The sequence below is a fragment of the Physella acuta genome, unplaced genomic scaffold (assembly GCF_028476545.2).
Source record: "Physella acuta isolate Inbredline_101_S28 unplaced genomic scaffold, ASM2847654v3 ptg000792l, whole genome shotgun sequence".
NCBI lineage: Eukaryota > Metazoa > Mollusca > Gastropoda > Physidae > Physella > Physella acuta.
Window position 1 is genome coordinate 573,474 of NW_026732310.1, and position 24,027 is coordinate 597,500.

The 24,027-nt window shown below is 40.3% G+C and overlaps 1 protein-coding gene across 2 annotated transcripts; it reads left to right on the forward strand.

Annotated features, from left to right (window-relative positions):
• The first annotated feature begins 558 nt into the window (after positions 1–558).
• On the forward strand, positions 559–17,338 carry LOC131950953 (paramyosin). 2 transcript variants are annotated; one of them, XM_059313174.1, is made up of 21 exons: positions 559–877; positions 3,088–3,204; positions 6,429–6,485; positions 6,979–7,065; positions 7,651–7,817; positions 8,158–8,236; positions 8,421–8,564; positions 8,770–8,871; positions 9,125–9,321; positions 9,553–9,685; positions 10,539–10,755; positions 11,238–11,353; positions 11,484–11,608; positions 11,778–11,973; positions 12,362–12,490; positions 12,765–12,896; positions 13,035–13,139; positions 13,267–13,401; positions 14,408–14,608; positions 15,751–15,915; positions 16,307–17,338. In XM_059313174.1, the coding sequence occupies exons 1-20, from the start codon at positions 779–781 to the stop codon at positions 15,910–15,912; spliced, it is 2,700 nt and encodes an 899-aa protein (XP_059169157.1). In that variant the 5' UTR covers positions 559–778; the 3' UTR covers positions 15,913–15,915; positions 16,307–17,338. The 2 variants fall into 2 exon arrangements, with proteins under 2 accessions (XP_059169157.1, XP_059169158.1); XM_059313175.1 differs by lacking the exon at positions 3,088–3,204 and having other exon boundaries at positions 560–877.
• The last annotated feature ends 6,689 nt before the right edge of the window (positions 17,339–24,027 follow it).

Consider the following 24,027-nt stretch of genomic DNA (forward strand, 5'->3'; position numbering starts at 1 on the left):
TCTTTCCAAGAAAAAATAGAAAACAAATTATTTCATACCTCTGGTCCGGCTGTTTGAGTAAACAAAATTAGATAACTGCTCGTTAGATTACGCTGGCCGGTGTGTATGCAGGACAGAATGCCAAGAATAATTGTATGAAAAACATAGAGCCCCTCCTTTAATTCCCCCCCCCCCCCCCCCCACTCCCCCCTTCCGACTTACACCTTTAGTTAGAGTACGAACTTTAAGCTAACTTAAAATATATTTATAAGATAATTATAGAAGGATTTGTGATGGGGGTGGGGGGTTGGGTGGTGATGGAGGGAGTGAGGGGTGAAAAGGATGAGGAGGGGAGATTAAGAAAAATTTCCCTGAGATATTTTGTTATTGTTTTTCCTTTTAATTTTTTTATTTTTAATTGAAAACTCCAGTGCTGTGATAGCGCTGCCATCTTTGACTCCCTCTCTCGTCTGTTTTGAACGGAACTTTGCTCTCACGCATGCGTAGGAGTAGGCAAAGCCAGGATGTATATAGATACAGAAAGTAAGGGTATTTAAGGAATTTGTTTGTGAGGGGGCTCTACCAGACTTTACCTGCGTGACGCCAGCAGACCTGCTCACAGCACGAGTGACGTGGGGGCCATCAGAAGTAAGCCATCAAAAGCAGCGGTACCCGTAGCTGCTCCTCCACTCATTTCGACTTTCTTGAGTTATCCCCCGGCCACCGCATCCTTCCATTGTTGAGGCAAGGATTAAGTCCAGACAACAGGGAAGCTACAGCAGACAGAGCCACAGCCACCATGGACTACGACTCCGATGTTTCTATTGTAAGCCGCAAGGTGTCACGTACATACAATGTCTACCGTGGGGCGTCCCCAACCACTCAGAACAGATTGGAGGTATGTCATAGCTTCGCTTGATCAATGCTTTACCATAGTTTTATAACAGATGCTTTCTACTGCTTATAAGCGGTGCTTTTTATTGCATATATGCGGTGCTTTCTATTAAATAAATGCGGTGCTTTCTATTAAATATATGCGGTGCTTTCTATTGCATATATGCGGTGCTTTCTATTGTTCAGTATTGCATGGATTATTGGCTTCTACTTGGCTGCTAGCTGGTACTAAACTTCCACGGATTTGCTATGTTCAACTGTTTTCTATCTGTTTAAAGATCATATTTAGTAGTAAAACTTTATGTGCTTCATGGACGTTGATATTCAATGAACATCGGACGATCTAAGGATGTTTTCTGCTTAAAACTGTGTGGTGATGACGTGAACATCTTTAAAACCATCAGCTTTTTGTGAATCGAACCATCAGTATTGTCCATTCAATAGACAGAACATCAGCCCCAAGTAAACTGACCAATATAGACAGAACATCAGTCCCAAATGAACTGAACAATATAGACAAAACATCAGTCCCAAATGAACTGAACAATATAGACAGAACATCAGTCCCAAATGAACTGAACAATATAGACAAAACATCAGTCCCAAGTGAACTGACCAATATAGACAAAACATCAGTCCCAAATGAACTGAACAATATAGACAAAACATCAGTCCCAAGTGAACTGACCAATATAGACAAAACATCAGTCCCAAATGAACTGAACAATATAGACAAAACATCAGTCCCAAGTGAACTGACCAATATAGACAAAACATCAGTCCCAAGTGAACTGACCAATATAGACAAACCTCACCCCCCACTTGTCAACTGACCCAGTAATGACCCCTCTCTAGATAAAACAAAATGTTAAGCCTTATTTCATTCAACTCGCTGATTACAAAGACTGTAGTAAGAGAAGAACAAGTACAAAATGCATGAACCGTTTCTATATTTGAAACATTACTTGTTGCTGTAGTCAGCAAATTAAAGTACTAAAAAAGGAGTGTATTTGTAAAGGTTATTTGGGGTCAGGTGTAAACAGCTTATTTATGTCTTGTTGAATGGCTTGGTAAAGACGTGGTTGTTGGTTTACATATGTGTTGTTTAGTGTACTCACTAACTGCTTTTAAAACGTTTGGGCATGATTATAAAATTATAATAAGTTAAAGAAACAAACTTGTCCAAATGGGTTGAAGATAAATTTTGATTTTAGAAAAACTTTGGAGCAATTTTCTGGAACCTTGCCTAAGTAGGTCAGTGCTATCAGCCAGCCAACAGAGGGGCTAGCCCAGGCTAAAAATAAACTGTAGATAGCCAAGCAGGATCCTGGGTACATTTGGACAGATTTTTCCTTTCGGTTATCAGTTGGTTGTTTCTGTAGAGACTGTTAGGTGTTTTTTTTGTAGGAAGGGTTAGGTTTTTTTTTCTTAGAATTTCTGTATTTTTTCAGTGAAATAATACATTTTATTTTTTGTTTTGCATCTTGAATTTATTTCAACTAAAATAAAATTTGTGAACGCATATTTTTTTCTTTGAAAATAAAACGGAGATTCTGGTCAAACGAATAATGGACTAGTCCATTTCAACATCCTAGTCATGGGTTAGTCCACTAATATTGGTGGGGGTTTTCTTTCTAAATAACCCCAGGTCCCCAATCTAGAGGTGAAATGAATTGATCAAGCACTGTGTTAATCTAGACTTAGTTTAGACCGTCTTCAGACGATATATGGATATATATGGATATATCTTCCGCGAGAATACCCATGCTTACATTCTTATAGTCGTTGCCTAGGTTACCTGGAATGGTGGGATGCTATCAAATTTGTTTTTACAGTTTTGCATTGTGCGTGAATGGGTGGGGATGTGGGTGTGTGGGTGTGTGTTCACTTGCCTTCGTGATATGTTAAGGATCGGGACCTGGATGATGTCAAGAGTATGGAGACCCAAGAGCATCATTTGTTATAATTTGTTTGTCTGCACTGCACTCAATTGTTCGTACTTGCAGTGGGCACCACCATTTTGTAACGACACAATTTCTTATCAAATGTAATACGTTTGTAATATTGCAATGAAATATAACACATTTATAACATTGCAATGAAATGACCAAGATTGGCTAAAAAAAAAATCTTCAGTGATTACGTCACGACTGTACCTGGCCAGAATGTTGATACCCCCCTCCATTCTCCACCCCCCTCCGTGTACACACACAGGTGCGAAACGTCTCACGGACGTACAGTAGCGGCGGGGAGACGACCGTGAACAAGAGTGAGTCCCGGGTCGTGAACGCTGCCAACCAGATGTTTGAGCGAGACGAAGCGAGGTACCAGGTACTGTCAGCAGGTAGATTGGTCGGTTGCAAGGGCCGAAACTCTCATTTGTTGTGTTACCCACAACCTAGTAGCCTCCCGTGTTATTTCTCCTCGGATTTTGCTCCCCTGATTCCTGTTTCCTCACCTCGTGTGATTTAACGACGTTTTTTACAGGGGATTTTTTTTAAATGTAGAAATTTGGTTGCAGTTGTTTCCCTTGTTAAGCAGTGCTCGCCCTTTATTTAACTGAAACGGTAAAAAGAAATGTACTCCGTGTTTTACTCTATGTGTTCACAATAGCATGTACGTGTTTATTTACACAGTCAAGAACTTGCAGGGGCGATTTGCTGACAATAGCATTTCGGGCCTGCAACAAAGGTGTGCTTACATGGTGTGTGATGGGTGTTTTGCTTACAATAGCATGGGGCTTGATGGGTGTTTTGCTTACATGGGGCTTTAATGGGGTGATTTGCTTACATGGGGCTGGATGGGGTGTTTTGCTTACAATAGCATGGATTTGTTTACAATAGGATGGGGCTTGTAAGGCAATGTGTATTACGTGCTCACAGAACTTGCACAAGTAATTAGCCTAAATTAGCAGGAAGTCTGCAGGTATAATTAGCTCATGAGAGAAAGTAATACCTGCAGTAGTGCATGGTTAACACAGTCGTGCTGTTTCTTATTCAGTTAGGTGGTACCTAGCTACCTATTTTTGGGTCCTCTATAACTTTATAAACACATTAACATGATAAATAGTTGCTGTATTATATAATCATATACTGCTATAGTCATTTAGGAAATAAATTAGCTAGTATTTTTTTAAAATAAGGATTACATCTAAACTGGGGCTAAGGATAAGCTTGAAGTAGACTATACCTAAACAGAGACATCTATAAGTAATAGGCTCGTCATTATTTTAATGGTCGTTCACTAGAAACTTTATGGTATTTACTGATTGATGATCGCACGTTTTGTTGTTAAAATGTGCATGATGTAGTGTGTACTTGTTCTAGATGTGTGCAGTCTTGTATTTCAGCATCACAACAAAATCTCCCCACCCCTCCCCACCAACTCGCTGCTGAGGTATAGCACTTCCTTTAAAGGTAGGAGGGGGTGGGGGTTGGGGGGGGGGTAGAATCTGGCACGTCTTACCTCTCCACAAATTCAAACGGATGGAAAAATAAAATAAAAAAAAAACATCGCTTAAAGATAGCAGCGCCTGTTTGCTGACGTCATTGTGTGTAAAAAAAAAAAAATCAGAAGCACCGCGTCAGGTTGTTGGTATAGTCCGTTTAAAACGTGCTTCATCTTTTTAACACAGCTCGTGGATAAGATGCTCAAAATATTTCTTTATTTTGTTATTTTATTCATTCGGGCAGACAACTTGTATTTTTTATATCTTGTTTCAAAACGGGCGATAACTTTTAAAATTGTATCGTAGGGTTATGTCCCTTAGAGAAAAAACACTTTGTTAACCTGAATACAACTGTACTTTAAAACGAACTTACGAATCGACTGGAGCCTTTGGTATTTTACTTTGAATCAAGTGGGGCAATTAGATAAGCTTTGAGATTTAAAGCTATCTCATGTAGATATAGAAAATGTGATTAGATATCAATGGAACATGATATAAGAGATATAGATGTATCGATGACAATTTAATGAGTTTTCTAAGATGCAATTAAGCGACAGTTGCTACCTAAATTAAAATGTAATTATTTCAACCAGCCGTTAATGACAGGAAAATTAATCAGCGGAGGTAAACCTGGGCAACAGTTAAATAAACAAAAAAGTTATTTTCTTATTTTCTGCGTACGTTATGGTATCTCTAGAAACCTAGTCTTGTTGGCAACGGTCTAAGTGGGGGTTGATGTAAGGTAGCTCCCCGCACCCTCCCTCACCCCACCCCCACACTAGACCATTTCGAGCTAGAAAAGTGTAAACTTACCTGTATCTATTTATGCCGAGTCAGCGCGCCTCTTGGCACGAGATCATTATGTGTAGGAGCAAAGAATCTGGCGTTACCATGACGACGGAGTTCCTGAGTGTACACGCCTGCCCGAGTGCCGCAGCGCGTGCCAGAAAACCTGCCAGATTAATTTACATAAAAAATGGCGATAACATTTTAGGGGGAAAAAAAGATCAATTAAATCTGGATAGAGTTGAACATAATGACTTGGGTGTTGCCTCCCTTGAACGATTATCGTTCCTGATTGTTGGAAGCTGTTTCCCTTATCTGGAGAGCCTACACAGAGACTGATAGATAGCACCGTTTGATGTTTGGTTTGGTGTTTGGGTGAGACTAGAGTTTGGCATGTGATTGGGTCTTGGGTTTTAAAATGCTTACATTACTTTGATCTGGTGCCCACTACAAAGGTTAACAGAAACTTGGAATTTTATTTCAATTTTTATTTTTTATTTTAGAGAATGACATGTGATCTAGACAGAGTTTGGTGACTTACTTAAATGATAAGAGCAGAATTCAAAACATTACTTTATGTGAATGGACTTAACATTTTAAACGATTAAATACAGAATTTGATTTAATTTTCTTTTTGTAGCGCCCCCATCCCCCCACTTTAGTTCAACATCACTTATGTAAAGAACAATAACTCAAAAAAAACCAGAATAATAATACGACTTGTATTTTTTTTGTTAATTCTGTAAAGGTTAGATTTATCGTTAACTACTTTCTACGTTTAAGATGTGCTTAGTTATAATTAAATCTCCATTATACGACACTTGTGAATTAGTGTAGTGCATTGAAATATAGAAGTGACTTTAGTCATTGTTGGATTTTGTGACTTTTTTGCTATAGCTAGATTTTGTGAGTTTATCTAAAGCTAAACTTTGACTTTAGCTATAGCTAGATTTTGTGACTTTAGCTACAGTGAGACTTTGTGACTAGCTACAGCTAGACTTTGAGACGTGTGGTATAGGTGGACACAGTGAACCTTGTAGGAGTGGTATCTGTAACTACTAAAGGCTGTCTATAAAAGCTTTGTGTTAGGTTTGAGTGAACAGTTTGTGGTTGTCAAGACATTCAACTAATTTTGTTATAATTATGTCAACGTTTTAAAATCTTTTCAGATCTAATTTGACTAGCTCTAAATGATTTTGTTGAACTAGATATCTTTAATACTATTACTGTGATCTGAATAAATATATTCCTCTGTTGATTATATTTAGAGCTATACTTTAAGATCACGATGACTTAATAAAAAAAAATTAAAATATTTCAGTCTCGTCTGAGAGAACTGGAAGATGCTCTGGACAGTGAAAGAGATGGACGCCTTAGGGTAAGTCTTGTTTAGCACTCTCTGATATAGGTTAGTCAATTTTAGCACTCTGATATAAGTTAGTCAATTTTAGCACCCTGATATAAGTTAGTCCATTTTAGCACTCTGATATAAGTTAGTCAATTTTAGCACCCTGATATAAGTTAGTTCATTTTAGCACTCGCTGGGATGGGTGAGTCTATTTTAGCATTCTACATGGGTTAGTCTATTTTAGTACTCTGATATTAGTTAGTCCATTTTAACACTAGCAGACATTGGTTAGATCATATATTTAATCCCTGATTATCACTTGTATAATCTGTCAAGGCTCTAATAAAGCCGTTATTTTATAAGATTATGTAAAGCACAAAGTCCTGCATGCAAGTCTGCGAAGTGGAGCACTAATATATACCTACAGCCATTTTGATTCCATTATGAACGTTTTATTGATGAAAGAAACCCCATTTAAAATTAGTCGTGTGACCTACTAAAGGTGTGATGACGTGTCTTTCAGGCGGAGAAACTTTTGGCTGAGATGCAGTTCAGGTACGAACAGGTTCAAGACAGCCTGGAGGAGCAAGGTGGAGTGGCATCCCAACAGGTAAAAACACCTGCCTCTGTCTTTAGCTTAGCTCGGAGATTAAGGCAATATAGTTTAAGCTCGGAGCTTATAGAGTGTCGTAGATCACATTATGTTCTGTCAAGGTTTAAGCTTATTCGCCGTGTTTTAAAAATAAAATAAAACAAAACCTACCCAACAAAACCTACCCAACAAAACCTACCCAACAAAACCTACCCAACAAAGCCTACCCAACAAAACCTACCCAACAAAACCTACCCAACAAAACCTACCCAACAAAACCTACCCAACAAAACCTACCCAACAAAACCTACCCAACAAAACCTACCCAACAAAACCTACCCAACAAAACCTACCCAACAAAACCTACCCAACAAAACCTACCCAACAAAACCTACCCTTTCTTTTGTTTTGATTTGGTCGTGTTGAGTTGTTGAATCCAAATTTGAAGTAGCTCCCTTGTAGATTACAACCACATTTGGTATTAATGTAATTTGGCTGTACCGAACATGGCCCAGCCAACAACCAACAGGGCCCAACTAGTGTTCCTATGTATCGTAAATAAATCTAACAGAGCTAATTAACTAATTAACCCTCCAATTACAGAGCGAAATCAGCAAGAAGCGAGAGGCTGAGGTGAACAAACTGAGGAAAGACCTGGAAATGGTCAATGCTCAGTTCGAACAAACAGAAAACAGTCTCAGGAAAAGACACCAGGAATCAATCAATGACCTTTCTGACCAAATCGAACACCTGCAGAAATCCAAAACCAGGTCAGGCTTGTTCTTAAGATGTGGGGCATATGTTAGGGCATATGTTAGGGCATATGTTAGGGCATATGTTATGGCTTATGTTAGGGCATAGGTTTGGGTATAGGTTAGGGCAAAAGTTATGGCATAAGTTAGGGCATATGTTAGGGCAATGGTTAGGGCATAGATTATGTCATAAGTTAGGGCATATGTTAGGCTATAGGTTAGGACATAGGTTATGGCATATGTTAGAGCACAATTTAGGGTATTTATTATGGTAAAATTTAGGGCATATTGGAAGACAGTTAAAGGGGCACTTAACTCCCGATTTCACGCCTCAGTGATTGTCCTTGTGTATCCCCAGGGTCGAGAAAGAAAAACAGACCCTCGTCATTGAACTGGATGGCCTTTCTGGACAACTGGACTCTGTCAGCAAGGCCAAGGTCAGGACATTGTGTTCTTTCAGTTTTAAGAGTTGATTCTTTCAGTGTTTGATAGTTGCTGTTTTTTTTTTTTAAATTTTTCTTGAACTTGAGAATATAATGTGTGTTAACATCTTCTGGTGAAATGTCCTGATGTGTGATGTGTGTTCTATCCTTACAACAAAATGTCGTGTTGTTCCCTCAGGCCTCAGCTGAGAGCAAGCTTGACGCCTCTGAACAAGCCAACATTCGCTTCAAGGCTCAAGTGGACGACATGGCCCGCCAGTTGAACGACTTAACTTCATTGAAAGCCAGACTCACACAGGAGAACTTTGACCTTCAACACCAGGTAATTTCAAGGTCACTCGTCGTTAAAACATGCCAGTCCATTTCCACCCCCATCCTCTAATTATCTTCATTATTGAGTACTTCATAATAGTAAAGGCTAATGTTCTGTAAATGTGGACGATGTTGACAGTGTAAAACCAAATACAAAGTGTTATAATGTACGAATAAACTATAAGTTACTAACAGATTGGATTATCTCCCTGCAGGTCCAAGAACTCGACTCCAGCAATGCCGCCCTTGCCAAAGCCAAATCCCAACTCCAACATCAAAATGACGACCTTAAACGTAATCTTGATGACGAATCTAGGGTAAGTTCTTACATTGGTAACCCAGGGGAAGTAATACACTAAATACAATAGTTGAATCAAGGGCATTTTTAAAAATTGAATTATAGTTAAAGTGGAAGTCCTTATTCAAAGAGAAGTAATTACAATTCATCTTTATAGGGAGATTACCTTATGTTCTATAGGTTTGGATTTAAGTAAGTAAAAAATGTTGCGTATATAAAAAAATACTTTTTTTTTGCACTTCAATAAAATCTGGGAATAATTGACTTTTCAGCAAAGACAAAACCTGCAAGTGCAGCTCTCTGGATTACAAAGTGACTACGACAATCTGAACGCTCGTTTTGAGGAGGAGGCCGAATCAGCCAACAACCTCCGCGCTCAGCTCAGCAAAGTCAACACCGAGTTCAGCGTCCTCAAGGCACGATTCGACAAGGAGATCCAGATCAAGACCGAGGAATTCGAGGAGCTGAGGTACTGGCTTTTGTTGCCATGGCAACGTTTCACTCCAAACATTTTGTTTGTATTAGGTTTTATGGTTATTAAGCATTGTAATAGTCATTTTTAAAAATCTAAAAGCTTGTACGCTTTAGATAATGATTATCTAACTCTGAATCATTAAGCCTCTTATGTCTACCTGTATAACCCTAACCCTCTCATGTCTACCTGTATAATCCTAACCCTATCACGTCTTCCCCCTACCAGACGTAAACTGACAGTCCGCATCACTGAGCTTGAAGACATCAACGAGCAGCTCCGTGTCAAGAACGGCGGCCTTGAGAAAGCTAAAGCCAAACTTACAGCTGAAATCAAGGAAATCACCATCGAGCTTGAAAACGTAAGCTAAAAGGCAACTATCACTTGATAGCAGACTCGAAACTATATGTTTGTCCATGATCCAAATATCATACCACACCCAAATACAACAACAGACTCATACCACCTCAAGCTACACCAACAGGCTCATACCACCACACCCAACCACACCAGCATATTCATACCACATACAACTACACCAACAGCTTCATATCACACCCACCTACACCAACAAGTTCATTCCACACCCAACTATACCAACAGCTTAGTACCACATCCATCTACACCAACATATTGATACCATACAAATCTACACAGCTTCTATGGATCACTATGCTGAATAGATTTCAAATAAAATGTGTCAGACAGTCCTAACAATGGCTAACGATAAAAATGTTTCTTGCACCCAACAGACACAGATCATCTAAAATGTTTCTTGCACCCAACAGACACAGATCATCGTCCAATGATAAAAATGTTTCTTGCACCCAACAGACACAGATCATCTAAAATGTTTCTTGCACCCAACAGACACAGATCATCGTCCAATGATAAAAATGTTTCTTGCACCCAACAGACACAGATCATCTAAAATGTTTCTTGCACCCAACAGACACAGATAATCTAAAATGTTTCTTGCACCCAACAGACACAGATCATCTAAAATGTTTCTTGCACCCAACAGACACAGATCATCGTCCAATGATAAAAATGTTTCTTGCACCCAACAGACACAGATCATCTAAAATGTTTCTTGCACCCAACAGACACAGATCATCTAAAATGTTTCTTGCACCCAACAGACACAGATCATCTAAAATGTTTCTTGCACCCAACAGACACAGATCATCTAAAATGTTTCTTGCACCCAACAGACACAGATCATCGTCCAAGACCTCACCAAACGCAACAGACAGTTGGAGAACGAGAACGCCGCCCTCCAGAAACGTGTGGACGAGCTGACCATCGAGAACAACAGCCTGCGTGCAGACAAGGCCAATCTGGAGCAGGAGGTGTACAGGCTCCGTGTGGCCAACGCTGAACTCACTGAGCGCAACGACAACCTGCAGAGGGAGAACAAACAACTTTCGGGTAGGTCTTGATCTGTCTTGGTCAGTCTAGGTCAGTCTTGGTCTGATGGTCAGTCTTGGTTAGTCTTGGTCTGTCTTGGTCAGGCTTGGTCTGATGGTCAGTCTTGGTCAGTCCTGGTCAGTCTTGGTCAGTCTTGGTCAGTCTTGGTTAGTCTTGGTTAGTCTTTGTTAGTCTTGGTTAGTCTTAGTCAGTCTTGGTCTGTCTTGGTCAGTCCTTGTCAGTCTTGGTCTGTCTTGGTCAGTCCTGGTCAGTCTTGGTCTGTCTTGGTTAGTCTTAGTCAGTCTTGGTCTGTCTTGGTCAGTCCTGGTCAGTCTTGGTCAGTCTTGGTTAGTCTTGGTTAGTCCATTGATGGATGGAAGATTTACTGATTCTCGGAATTGTTGATATATTTAATACATAGGTCAAATTCAACGAAACGTTTCTCCTTATTTGTCTACTACCTGTTGCGATGAATCAATATCTTTTTCCCCTGATTCCTCCAGATCAACTTCGTGAGGCCAACCAGGCATTGAAGGATGCCAACCGCGAACTCGCTGATCTGCGTGCATTGAGAGCTCAGTTGGAGGCTGAGAGAGATTCCCTTGCTGCTGCCCTGAAGGTAAAGCTACGTCCTTCTTTGACTAGTTCTAATTAGTTATTAATTCTAATAAAATTTGTATAATCTGGAAACACAAGAGTAAGTTTTTGTACTAATTCAGTTGTCTAACTATTTTGGATTTGCATCTTAGGACACCGAAGATGCTCTTCGCGATGCTGAAAACAAACTGGCCAACGCCAACGCTGCCCTTGAGAAACTCAGACAAGACATGGAAGCCAGACTTCGTGAGAAGGATGAGGAACTCGAGAACATCAGGTACGTGGGGAAGGATCTTCTGGGAACTACCTTCAGAGAATATTAGCTTATGATGATAATCTCAAAACTTCTACTGTTACCAGTGTTAGACTCGCTTGTCGTATAGCACCAATGTATATTTGTTGTTCACACTTTCCAATAACTCTCTGACCGTTGATTCCGTCACCAGACGTAGCAGTGCCAGAGCCATTGAGGAACTCCAGCGTACACTGATCGAGGTGGAGACCCGCTACAAGTCTGAGATCACCCGCATCAAGAAGAAGTACGAGTCTGACCTCCGTGAACTTGAGGGTGCACTGGACAACGCCAACAGGGCCAACGCCGAGTACCTGAAACAGATCAAATCCCTCCAGGGCCGTGTCAAGGTGAGGAAAACATTTGGCTGACTAGGGACTTTATAGATGTATCAATCTATGCACGTAGAAACTTTATAGGTGTATCAGTCTATGCACGTAGAAACTTTATAGGTGTACAAGTACAGGATTTAGGAACTTAGTTTATACATGTACCAGTCTATGCATATTGAAGATTAGTTCAACGATGTATTCTACACATTTGGAAATTATTTTACTATTGTAATGCAGAAATCAAGGACTTTAGTTTAATGGTGTGATTTGCATATCTAGGAAAATATTTGAGTGTCGCAGTCTTTGAATACTGAAACTTTCTTTTCAATACGTTGTCATTGACGATTCCCACTAGACCTGACCAGACTTTAAAAATATCTCTCCTTCTCCCCCCCCCCCCCTCTAGGAGCTGGAGACACTTCTGGAGGAGGAGCGTCGTATCGTGGATGACCTCCGCAACCAGCTGTCACTCAGTGAGAGGAAGAGACTCGTCCTTGCCCAGGAGCTGGAGGATGCCAGATCACTGCTTGAAGCTGTAGGTTCACGTCATAGGTTTATGCGATAGGTTTATGGTATAGGTTTACGTGATAGGTTGACGGCATAGGTTTATACCATAGGTTCATGGTTTAGGTTTATGTGATAGGTTTACGTGATAGGTTTACATAGGTTTAAAGTTAAATAAATAATCAATCTTAAAATAACGGACAAAAATTAAACCATTACTGAAATCACATGTGTGTATGTTAAATGTTTACTAATATCATATGTATGTATGTAAACCTTACTAATATCATATGTGTGTCTACAAGGCCGAGCGTGCTCGCAAGAACGCCGAGGGTGAACTGCAAGAGGTCAACATTCGTATCAGTGAGCTGACCATTCTTGTCACATCTTTGACTAACGACAAGAGACGTCTGGAAGGAGACGTTGGTGCTCTCCAGGTAAGACTTGCACGGGATTCAACTATGTCAATTGGCGGGTAAAAGTAAACAAAATAGTTAGTCGATTCATTATACGGATTATGTCATGTGGATTATATCATGTAACGGATTATAAAATGTAACGACCTTGTCTGACAGAGTGACCTTGATGACGCCATCAACAACCAACGTGCAGCTGAAGAACGTGCCGAGAGATTAGCCAATGAGAATGCACGTCTTGCTGATGAACTTCGTCAAGAACAGGTTGGTTAACTTTCGTTCTATAGCAAGGTCACGGTTAATACACCTATTTATTGTCACGTGATCAATAAACTATCCAGCATATCGAAAAGTCTCATGTGTGTCATGGATGTTGATATCCCACTTTCAGGAGAACTACAAAAACGCAGAGAGTCTGCGCAAACAACTTGAGATTGAAATCAGGGAGATCACAGTCCGTCTGGAGGAAGCTGAAGCTTTTGCCCAGAGGGAAGGCAAGCGCATGGTCGCCAAACTTCAGAGCCGCGTAAGTACTCACCTTCTTACCATCTATACTTACATCCTTACATGAGATATGTAGTCCAGGGAGAAGGAAGGCGATATTTAAACCTTCCTGCCAATATATTTTGTTGTGATTTCGATCTTGAAACCTTCCTGCCTGTATATTTTTGTGAGATATTGATGTTGAAACCTACCTTCCCGTAAATATTGTTGTAATACTGACGTTGAAATCTACCCATCCATAAATATTGTTGTAATACTGACGTTAAAATCTACCCATCCATAAATATTTTTGTAATGCTGACGTTGAAATCTACCCATCCATAAATATTTTTGTAATGCTGACGTTGAAATCTACCCATCCATAAATATTTTTGTAATGCTGACGTTGAAATCTACCCATCGATAAATATTTTTGTAATGCTGACGTTGAAATCTACCCATCCATAAATATTTTTGTAATGCTGACGTTGAAATCTACCCATCCATAAATATTTTTGTAATGCTGACGTTGAAATCTACCCATCCATAAATATTTTTGTAATGCTGACGTTGAAATCTACCCATCCGTAAATATTTTTGTAATGCTGACGTTGAAATCTACCCATCCATAAATATTTTTGTAATGCTGACGTTGAAATCTACCCATCCATAAATATTTTTGTAATGCTGACGTTGAAATCTACCCATCCATAAATATTTTTGTAATACTGACGTTGAAATCTACCCATCCATAAATATTGTTGTAATGCTGACGTTAAAATCTACCCATCCATAAATATTGTTGTAATACTGACGTTAAAATCTACCCATCCATAAATATTGTTGTAATACTGACGTTAAAATCTACCCATCCATAAATATTGTTGTAATACTGACGTTAAAATCTACCCATCCATAAATATTGTTGTAATACTGACGTTAAAATCTACCCATCCATAAATATTGTTGTAATACTGACGTTGAAATCTACCCATCCATAAATATTGTTGTAATACTGACGTTGAAATCTACCCATCCGTACCCACCAGGTGCGTGATTTGGAGGCTGAGCTTGAAGCAGAGAACAGGAGAGTGCGTGAGGCCGTGGGCAACCAACGAAAAGCTGAGCGCTTTTACAAGGAACTCCAGACACAGACAGAGGAGGAGAGGAAGCAACTGGCCGAGTTGCAGAGCCTGAACGACCAGCTCACCATTCGCGTCAAGACCTACAAGAGACAGATTGAAGAGGCCGTGAGTTGTCTTGCTTTTCTTTCACTGGGCTGTTGTGTGTTGTTGTCATTGATGTGGTGGAGGCTGTTGTAAGTTGTACTTGAAGTGGTGGAGGCTGTTGTAAGTTGTACTTGATGTGGTGGTGGTTGTTGTAAGTTGTACTTGATGTGGTGAAGGCTGTTGTAAGTTGTACTTGAAGTGGTGAAGGCTGTTGTAAGTTGTACTTGATGTGGTGGTGGTTGTTGTAAGTTGTACTTGATGTGGTGAAGGCTGTTGTAAGTTGTACTTGAAGTGGTGGAGGCTGTTGTAAGTTGTACTTGATGTGGTGGAGGCTGTTGTAAGTTGTACTTGAAGTGGTGGAGGCTGTTGTAAGTTGTACTTGATGTGGTGGAGGCTGTTGTAAGTTGTAATTGATGTGGTGGTGGTTGTTGTAAGTTGTACTTGATGTGGTGAAGGCTGTTGTAAGTTGTACTTGAAGTGGTGAAGGCTGTTGTAAGTTGTACTTGATGTGGTGGAGGCTGTTGTAAGTTGTACTTGAAGTGGTGGAGGCTGTTGTAAGTTGTACTTGATGTGGTGGAGGCTGTTGTAAGTTGTAATTGATGTGGTGGAGGCTGTTGTAAGTTGTACTTGATGTGGTGGTGGTTGTTGTAAGTTGTACTTGATGTGGTGGTGGTTGTTGTAAGTTGTACTTGATGTGGTGGAGGCTGTTGTGTGTTGTTGTTATTGATGTGGTGGAGGCTGTTGTAAGTTGTACTTGATGTGGTGGTGGTTGTTGTAAGTTGTACTTGAAGTGGTGGAGGCTGTTGTAAGTTGTACTTGATGTGGTGAAGGCTGTTGTAAGTTGTACTTGATGTGGTGAAGGCTGTTGTAAGTTGTACTTGATGTGGTGGAGGCTGTCGTAAGTTGTACTTGATGTGGTGAAGGCTGTCGTAAGTTGTACTTGAAGTGGTGGAGGCTGTTGTAAGTTGTACTTGATGTGGTGAAGGCTGTTGTAAGTTGTACTTGATGTGGTGAAGGCTGTTGTAAGTTGTACTTGATGTGGTGAAGGCTGTTGTAAGTTGCACTTGATGTGTTGTAAGCTGTTGTGTGTTGTTCTATCTAATGTACAAACATTGAGGTCTACTCACCTGATGTATCCCACCCCCCTTCTCCCCCACCCACAGGAGGATGTAGCCAGCCTGACAATGAACAAGTACCGCAAGGCCCAGGCCCTCATTGAGGAGGCTGAAGCCAGAGCTGATGTCGCCGAGAAAAATCTTCAGACCGTCCGCCGTTCTCGTTCTATGTCCGTCACACGAGAAATTACCAGGGTGGTCAAAATTTAAATGGTCAGTTGCTGTTGTTTTTCTATAGCTATTTTCATTTTCTTTTTTTTATAACTATTTTCAAACGGTTTTAGACAAAGCATTTTTGTATCAAACAAATCATTTTTAAAATATCTATTTATTTACTTTTTATATTCTTATAAAACTAATATGTATACGTTCATGGCGTACAAGGTTCTTGAGTTAGAAAACATTAAAATTTAACTATTTTATTTACACCATCTTTATTGTCATCTCTTCCACAATACAATTGAACTATTTTATTGATACCATCTTTATTTCCATCTCTTCCACAATACAATTGAACCATTCTATTGATACCATCTTTATTTCCATCTCTCCCACAATACAATTGAACAACTTTATTGATACCATCTTTATTTCTCTCTTGCAGATTCTCCAAGCTTAGCTCATGACGTGTATAAAGAGTTCAATGTCCAGCTTCTCTTCTCCCTCATTCTTTCAGTTTGCTTACGTGTATTGGTATCAAAGACATACAGCGGCACTTGTTTCTGGAGCCTGTGCTACATACAGCCAAGATGGCCGCCAGAGAACAGCTACCAGATCAGGTGTACATGAGATGTGGAACTCTTTAGATCATATACCAAAGTTGTATGAAAAAGTATCGTTGATTCAAATCGATGAGTAACGGAATAAATTATTTATCTGTCCATGCTTTTTGTGCTAGTCAAGCGATAATAAAAGAAATTATTCAGCATTTTGTGACTGTTTCTGTTTCATTGCTGTGTGGGACACTATTTCTTCCAGGATCTAAAATATTCTCTATCCAAGTGATCATTTGTAATTATTAGTAGAACAGGTCTCTGTAAGATTTGTAAATACTTTTATTCTTTATTTTTTTCATTAGAAATAGCATTTATTAAATTGAATGGTTTTGTATAAATATTTGTAGCTATCATGAAAACTGGAGTACCCTAAAGTCAGGGTACCGACTGTGTGAGACACCTTGTGGAAGCTCCTCTCAACTTTTTGTTATACCATTCATTATGACTTGTTTACTACACGTATATTTATTGATATTTTATTTAAGGCAGTGGTCTGCCCAAGTGCTTTAAATCTTGAGCTGCTTCTTGCGCTAGATGTGTGACAGATATTGGTGACGTCATGTTCTTGTCTTGTTCTGCAAGATGTCTCTACGTGTTCATTTTTTTATTCAAACTTGCAAAAACCTAGAAGTATATTTGTTGCTGTGCTTTTGTATTACATCATTTTTATACAACTGAGAATGGCTTATAACATTTTATAGGCTTTATCTATTTACAAGCTGTGTTAAGTTATAAAAAAAAACTAAGAAGGGACTAATGAACATCTTTAAATAATCAGACGCGATACAGATAAAAATTGACCAGCTATTGTTTTAAAAAGTTGCTCGGGACTAGATATGAAATAAAACAAAAGCACCGTCTATCTTGTTGGGTTGATTTTTTGATGGATGACTGTCTCTGGGATTATCCAGACTAATGGTTTTCTATTAAACAGCGAAAAACTTCAGACAACTCGCTTCTATTTATTTGTCTCGTAGTTTTTAGTAGTCTTGTTTTATTTATTTGTTCCGTCATAGTTTTAGTACAGTCTTGTTCTATTTATTTGTTGTGAAGGTCCTTTCAAATTAAATACAAAGTATTTATTTGTGGTTTACTCGAATTGTTTGTGGGAATAGTTTAGGCAAAAGGCGACACCACTAAAAGGTGACACAGGCAAAGGGTGACACTAGCAAAGAAAAACATTTTTAAAAATGTATAAATTACTTAAAATGTGCGGCTAGTGCTGGTATCACTAAAGTAATGACCTTTCTTCAGTTTGTCATGTAGATTTATAACAAACAGGTGACACAGCTTGCGGTACACCTACTGCCAACTAATTAAACTAATTACGGCCTAAGTTTAGTTTCGAACCTCAAGCTTTAGGAAACACAAAAAGCATAACGCATGCTGATCTAAATAAAACTTCGCGAAGTTTCTACCATACTGGTAATGAAAAGGCTAGCTGTGACTCGGGTCAGTGACTGATGAAGGGACGACAGTGTTTCTTCCAGACTTTTTTCTCCGGGGGGGGGGGGCACTTGAAATTTTCGGGCGGTAGAATTCCCCCCCCCCCCCCCCCCCCGAAGAGATGCCTGGAAGAAACTCTGAGGGAAGAGGTCAAGTCTCGATAAACGTCTGTGCCAGGAATTCGGTTATGACTTATCAGAGAAATAGAGCAGTCATATAACCGTGAATTGAGAGTTTCATTGAATCTCTGTGCTGGCAGCTACGTAACATCTGAAGGCAAACAGCTATGACCGGGTAACCAGCTGTGAAGTGGGAGCTACCGGTGGAGCTAAACAGGAGCTAAGATGGAGCTAAACTCGATAAGACTGTCTCCACGCTTGGCTGATGGCTAGAGAGGCCATTTCACACTTGACTGCACCCAAGCTTTCTCCCACCCTAAGTTTGTCTTGACATTGATTTAGTCCAGGAGCTTCAAACATCGTGTCTTTTAGTTGAGAGAAATTTGGTCTACTGAGATTTGTTACATATAGGAAGTAATCGCCCCTACCTTTAACTCCTCTTCCCCCCCCCCCCCATCCCTTTTCTCAATCTTTACAGAAACCAGTTTTAAATTGCGTTAAGCGGTCAGTGATCTAATATCGGACAAAGACAAACTAGGTCAAGTTCAGTTCGTGCAAAATCAACTGATGCGCGGCAAATAAAATTCTGACGACATGACGTCATGCACTAGAAACTACTGACACAAAAGACACCATATTTGCCTCTTAGGTCATGCATCATAAAGATTAAAAGAACCTGAACATTTCTTTAAGCTGAGGATTAGTTATAATGTTAGACTTCACATTAACTAAATCATCAAAGTTCCTGTGGAGCAAAGGGCTGTAGCCACACCTCTCACCTAGACTCTGTTTCGAGACAGTTCTCTTTAGGTCAGCCCACTGAGACAGTTCTCTTTAGGTCAGCCCACTGAGACTGTTCTCTTTAGGTCAGCCCACATAGACAGTTCTCTTTAGGTCAGCCCACAGAGAATGTTCTCTTTAGGTCAGCCCACTGAGACAGTTCTCTTTAGGTCAGCCCACATAGACAGTTCTCTTTAGGTCAGCCCACTGAGACAGTTCTCTTTAGGTCAGCCCACTGAGACAGTTCTCTTTAGGTCAGCCCACTGAGACAGTTCTCTTTAGGTCAGCCCACATAGACAGTTCTCTTTAGGTCAGCCCACTGAGACTGTTCTCTTTAGGTCAGCCCACGGAGACAGTTCTCTTTAGGTCAGCCCACATAGACAGTTCTCTTTAGGTCAGCCCACTGAGACAGTTCTCTTTAGGTCAGCCCACTGAGACAGTTCTCTTTAGGTCAGCCCACATAGACAGTTCTCTTTAGGTCAGCCCACTGAGACTGTTCTCTTTAGGTCAGCCCACGGAGACAGTTCTCTTTAGGTCAGCCCACTGAGACAGTTCTCTTTAGGTCAGCCCACTGAGACAGTTCTCTTTAGGTCAGCCCACTGAGACTGTTCTCTTTAGGTCAGCCCACATAGACAGTTCTCTTTAGGTCAGCCCACTGAGACAGTTCTCTTTAGGTCAGCCCACTGAGACAGTTCTCTTTAGGTCAGCCCACTGAGACAGTTCTCTTTAGGTCAGCCCACATAGACAGTTCTCTTTAGGTCAACCCACGGAGACAGCCCACTGAGACAGTTCTCTTTAGGTCAGCCCACTGAGACAGTTCTCTTTAGGTCAGCCCACTGAGACAGTTCTCTTTAGGTCAGCCCACTGAGACAGTTCTCTTTAGGTCAGCCCACTGAGACAGTTCTCTTTAGGTCAGCCCACTGAGACAGTTCTCTTTAGGTCAGCCCACTGAGACAGTTCTCTTTAGGTCAGCCCACTGAGACAGTTCTCTTTAGGTCAGCCCACATAGACAGTTCTCTTTAGGTCAGCCCACTGTGACAGTTCTCTTTAGGTCAGCCAACATTAAAACTCAGCAGCCTTTGCTTCTCTTTCCACTATCCTCTAGGATTGTTTAGGCCGGCCAACTTTCTTTACCCTTATTTAGACTAGGTTTATGGACATTTGTTATCGACAGGGACAAAAACTTTAGGCTGTGTCTATGAAGCTTTGGACTGGGCTATGATCACAGGGAATTGGGGTAGTAGTACACCTAGTTAAACTAGTCACTGTATTTAAATATTATACCAGGGTACTAGTACACCAAGTTACTAGTCACCACATCTATACAATGGTACAAGTACACTAAGTTAAACTAATCACTACATTTATACCAGGGTACAAGTACACTAAGTTAAACTAGTCACCACATTTATACCAGGGTACAAGTACACTAAGTTAAACTAATCACTACATTTATACCAGGGTACAAGTACACTAAGTTAAACTAGTCACCACATCTATACAATGGTACAAGTACACCAAGTTAAACTAGTCACCACATCTATAAAATGGTACAAGTACACCAAGTTAAACTAGTCACCACATCTATACAATGGTACAAGTACACCAAGTTAAACTAGTCACCGTATTTATACCATGGTACAAGTACACCAAGTTAAACTAGTCACCGTATTTATACCATGGTACAAGTACACCAAGTTAAACTAGTCACCGTATTTATACCATGGTACAAGTACACCAAGTTAAACTAGTCACCGTATTTATACCATGGTACAAGTACACCAAGTTAAACTAGTCACCGTATTTATACCATGGTACAAGTACACCAAGTTAAACTAGTCACCGTATTTATACCATGGTACAAGTACACCAAGTTAAACTAGTCACCGTATTTACACCATGGTACAAGTACACCAAGTTAAACTAGTCACCGTATTTATACCATGGTACAAGTACACCAAGTTAAACTAGTCACCGTATTTACACCATGGTACAAGTACACCAAGTTAAACTAGTCACCGTATTTACACCATGGTACAAGTACACCAAGTTAAACTAGTCACCGTATTTACACCATGGTACAAGTACACCAAGTTAAACTAGTCACCGTATTTACACCATGGTACAAGTACACCAAGTTAAACTAGTCACCGTATTTACACCATGGTACAAGTACACCAAGTTAAACTAGTCACCGTATTTACACCATGGTACAAGTACACCAAGTACACCAAGTTAAACTAGTCACCGTATTTACACCATGGTACAAGTACACCAAGTTAAACTAGTCACCGTATTTACACCATGGTACAAGTACACCAAGTTAAACTAATCACCGTATTCATACCTGAGGCCGAGGACCTACCTACATTCATAAAATTTCTGTCTTGATGACGAGAGTCATACACAAGCTTCCCTAGAGCGTGACATAAGTCTTTGGGCTGCAAAATGTTGTAAAATACTGTGTCGCTTCTGCTGTCGGCTGTTGTAAACCTTTTCGTTGCTTCTGCTGTTGGCTTTTGTATAGCGTTTTGTTGCTGCTACTGTGTACCTATTGCTGCCAGTTTTTAAGATTTCTTTTATTTATTTTTGAATGTAATGTTTTGTTGGCCAAACATTTCAAAAGAAAATAATCTTATTCCCGCTTTACAACAAGTGATCATATATATAAATTTATATATATATATATATATATATATATATATATATATATATATATATATATATATATATATATATATATATATATATATATTGCATTTGGTAAATGACATGCTCAGCTAATTGTAAATGGCACCAACTTTATTTACGTAGATCTATGTCTTAAACTTTGAATTGCACCCTCGTAAAATTTTAAGTAGTTGTTACAAAAGAAATCCAATCCTTGCATTGATTGAAAGTGTTTGACAGGAGAAAAAGGTCTTAAGAAATAACTGTGCTCTGCGGAAAAATAGTTCCAAGGATGGTTTTGGTTCTCGTTATAGAGATGGGAACCTGTTATGTAAATCACGCTGTTGTTTTTCGCGATTCCAAAATGGATGGCAGGGACGGCCATTTCCCTAAACGCATGATGACGTAAGAATAAGTCTGACGCCATTAGGTACTCATCTTTCAGCACTTCAGGTATGTAGAATATATTGGCCGCGCGATACAGGACGAAGTTAAGACCGAGGTTGCTGCTGTAGTTGTCGAGGAACTTGACAGCGAATGCGTGGTGTCTGTCGTCAGGCTCCGTCGTGTCGGCGTAGGTGTTCTGTAGCTCGGCAAACACCTTGAGCATGGCGCTACGCTGGGACTTGTCGTTCCAGTGGAGCCAGTGCTTCAGGTGTTTGGTCTTGTAGATGTTGATCTTGGAGGCGCCTCTCGGCATCCAGATCATGTCGCGAGGCAGGTCCGCGAGGTTCCAGGAGTTGACGAGGGTGTCGGCCGTCACGTGCAGGTAGCCCTTGACGCGCATGCCCAGTCTGATGACGTGGGAGACGCACTGGTAGCTGGAAGATGGACCGGACGACAGCCCGGCTATGTAGGTCACGTGGTCAAGGCCGAGCGAGAGGATGACGTCATCTGGCAGAGATCCCCCGCAGTAGACGATGTGACGGAAGTACTGCCGGTGTAGGTACTGCAGGTAAGGCAACACCTGGTTCAGCTGCTCCTGGGTGAGCAGAGAGTCCGTGTTCTCTAAGACAACGACCAGGACCATGTCTGAGATGACCGGATGTGCCCAGTTGCTGACGGCTGACCTTGATTGGTTCTCACCCCGACCACAGTACGTAGTGAAGGTAGTTGAAGGTCCATCAACATCAAATGGGAGGGGGTGGGCAAGTCCGCTGTACTGGTAGGGGTCGAACAGGGCTGTTCTGTTGTACCAGAGGCCAACAGGCTGTTGCTGGACAAGTCTTGAAGGGTCAGCCAGCAGATGATGAGGGGTGGAGCAGGCAGCGTCTAGGATGGACGTGGCGCCAAGCGATATGGCCATCAGGTAGCCCAGTACCTGGTTGGGTCGTGAGAACATCGATGACGTCATTAGCTGACCAAGATGGGAGCGGAAGTTGGCCTGAGTCAGCTGGACACACCTGGTGGGTCTGAGGGCAAATGGATAGGGTAGGTTAAACATTTACTTAGCGCAGGGTTTAACACGCAAGTTTAACATAGCTCAGCACTCACCGGCAGTCGGTCAAGTTTAGCTCCTGGTCAGTCACTATGACGACGTTCCACTCGGTCGACATTGGCGTTAGGGTGAGGTTGGTACACGGTGACGTCACAGCATCGATCACCACCCACTTGTCTGAGAAATGTCGTCTGACACAAAAAAAAACCCGCGGAGATTTTTTTTTTTAATTTGCAATAAATATTTAAAATCACAAAATGTTTCTATGTTTTCAAACTTCTGTCGTAAGAGAAATCAAACACACACACACACACATACACGCACATACACACACAAACAAACACACATACATACATAAGTATTAGGCTACTAATCTATTATAAATTATTATTAGGTCTAGATCTAGTTTATTTATGGGGATGATATGATATACTTCTAGATCTAATTATATCACTAGCCTGACTTATTTTGAAGTTAGATCTAGCTGCACGAAGGCTAAATTTTATCAGAAAAAAAGTCACAGAAAAAAAGTCACAAATGTGTATTATAAATATGGGTGGTGTTTTTGAAGTGACATATTTATAAACTGTGAAAGCATTATGGTTTTTAATAATAATAATCCGACTTTGATCTTCACAACTAGTAATAGTACGATAAGGTAATTTACACAGCAACCTCAGAATTTGCTTCATATTTATTTCAATAACTGGTTGAAAAATTAATTATAAAAGAAATGTTGGCACATAGTTATTTGTATAGTGTGTGTGAGTGGTTTTTTATTTTCGTAGGCCTTTCGTCTGTCGGCCTTGTCGTCCACATTGTGCATTGTTGACGTTTTGCTTCAACGACAGCCTTTTAAGCGTCGTCTTTTTTAGCTTGATCATATGCTTTGTGATGTAATGATGGTTGATAATGAGGGTGATAAATGTGGGGGAGTAAAGGTGGCTGAACTATGGTTGCACGATTTGAGGGCAACAAATCAAATTAACTTTGTCTTCTTCCCATTTCGCGATGATTCAAAGTTTGTATTTTTAAAGCACGATGAAAACTGAGTAAATTGGAACATTCTACTTAATTATATTCTATAACGGAACAA